We start from the raw sequence: 2,271 nt of genomic DNA, 5'->3' as shown, positions 1-2,271 counted from the left end.
ATATATATATATATATATATATAATAGGTGCAGACATGGCTGTGTGGTAAGAAGTTTGCTTTCTAACCACATAGTTCTGGTTCAGTCCATTCATGCAATCCCTTAGACATGTCTTTTCTACTATAGCCTCAAGCTGCCGAAAGCCTTATTGAGTAGATTTGGTAGATGGAAACTGGAAGAAGCCTGTTGTGTGTGTGTGTCTTTGTATCTACATTTGTCCCCCACCACCATATGACAACAAGGGTTGGTGTGTTTAGATCCCCGTAGTTTAGCAGTTCAGCAAAAGGGACCAATAGAATAGGTACCAGACTTAGCAAAAAAATGACTCATTTGACTAAAAGTTCTTCAAGGCAGTGCCCCAGCATGGCCACAATCTAATGACTGCAACAAGTAAAAGATAAGATATATATATAATACACACACACACACACATATATTCACATATATAGGTAATGGTAAAGACCCCATTCAGTCATGAAAATGACCATGGGACTGCACCTAGAAAGTTCCCCTCCAAGGCACAAGTCCAAGCAAGGTTGTTTATGGACTACCAGCAGTATATCAGCGTCCCCTCTTCATGCCCCGAGAAAGGCAAAGGTTACTACAGCTTGGCACCAGTGACATCGCAACTCATTTCTACAGCTGACCGAACTGAAGCAACATGAAATAAAATGTCTTACTTAAGAAGAACACAACACAAAACCCAGTCCGGTAATCAAACTCATTATCTCATGATTGTGAGCCCGACAGTCTAACCACTGAGCCATATGCCTTCAATATATGAGTATTTATGTGTGTGTGTATACAGAGAGAGAGACAGAGGCAGAAGACAAACAACAGCAACAACAGTGAAAATGATATGAAAACAACCTACCTGGTCCTTTAGTTTTCAACATTAAACCAAGCCGAAAAATAACAAGCCTTTCATAGTTAGGTACTCTCTGTAAATAAGTAGAAGTATAAAGTTTACAATTTGAAATGAGATGGACGAAACAGACAGTGGTCATAGACTTTTTAGACTATTGTTTCTCAAGGTGGACTGTGGCAAGATTTTGATGGGGCATGAGTTACTTCAGAATGAGGTATAAGTATTGGGTTGTCCGGAAAGTTTGTGCTGATTTTTAAAGAAAAGAAAAAGGTCAATAAATACTTGCCATTACATTTTCAATCAACCAAATATGAACCATTTTGTTGCACAATGCGTCTCCATCTTTCCTTTAACTTGAAAATACCCTCTTCCCAGAATTGAGGTGGTTTCATAGGAAATAAGTCGAAAGGTAAGCTACTATAAACCGGCACAAACTTTCCGGACAACCCAATAAATAACAAGTAAAGGAAACTTGCATTAAAATCTCAATTAAAACTTCTTTTGAATGTCCACTCAGCTGGGAAAACTGAGTTGTACCTGTATTTCAAAGTACCAGCCTTGTCACATTCTGTCATGCTGAATCTCCCTCAGAACTAAGTTAACCCTTTCGTTACCAACCTGGCTGAAACCGGCTCTGTAGTACAAATGTCTTGTTTTCATAAGTTTTGAATTAAAATCTTCCACCAAATCTTAGTCACAATTTATGTTCCTAACACTAGCTTAATGATAACTAAGTTATTTTACTAAATTCTTTGTTATATTTAACGTAATTGAAAGAAACACAGAGCATCTCAAAATAAATACAGTAACGAAAGGGTTAAGGGTATGAATGTCTGTGGAGTGCTCGGCCCACTTACACATTAATTTTACAAGCAGGCTGTTCCATTGATTGGGTCAACTGGAAGCTTTGTCATCATAACCGACAGAGTGCCACTTTGCTTTTTATGGTATATACTAACTTTGCTCATTTAGGGTAGGTTACATGTTTTTTCAGGCAAATTAAAGTGGGATGTGGGGCAAAAAGAGTTGAGAAACACTGTTTTAGATCGTCTGAAACTGGAATATAGGGTGGATAAGAGGTATATTTGAAGGAATTGCTGAAATTTTTTTTTTGGTTACAGAGAAAACAGGAACAGAATGTGGCTTTCTAAGACATAATAACATAGGCAATGAGGAGAAACAGGTAAGCTGTATTGTTTATGATAGGGGAGAAAACCAGATGTTGTTGTTGTTGCTACTGCTGCATGAAGCAAAGGAGGGGGGAGGAATAGGAGAAAGGGGAGGGGAGGAATAGGAGAAAGGGGAGGAATAGGAGAAAGGGGAGGAATAGGAGAAAGGGGAGGAATAGGAGAAAGGGGAGGAATAGGAGAAAGGGGAGGAATAGGAGAAGGGGACAAGAAAGA

The 2,271-nt window shown here is 38.8% G+C and overlaps 1 protein-coding gene across 2 annotated transcripts in view; it reads right to left on the bottom strand.

Moving 5' to 3' along the window:
• LOC106876866 (stomatin-like protein 1) overlaps positions 1-2,271 on the bottom strand; it is a 22,807-nt gene that overhangs the window by 13,087 nt on the left and 7,449 nt on the right. For both annotated transcript variants that reach the window (XM_014925605.2, XM_052973194.1), the window contains exon 4: positions 875-941. In XM_014925605.2, coding sequence (XP_014781091.1) covers positions 875-941 — 67 coding nt within the window. The remainder of the gene's footprint in view (positions 1-874; positions 942-2,271) is intronic.

The sequence above is a fragment of the Octopus bimaculoides genome, chromosome 15 (assembly GCF_001194135.2).
Source record: "Octopus bimaculoides isolate UCB-OBI-ISO-001 chromosome 15, ASM119413v2, whole genome shotgun sequence".
In the NCBI taxonomy this organism is placed as follows: Eukaryota; Metazoa; Mollusca; class Cephalopoda; order Octopoda; family Octopodidae; genus Octopus; species Octopus bimaculoides.
The sequence above is the reverse complement of the archived record's forward strand: the minus strand, read 5'-3'. Positions and strand labels throughout refer to the sequence as shown.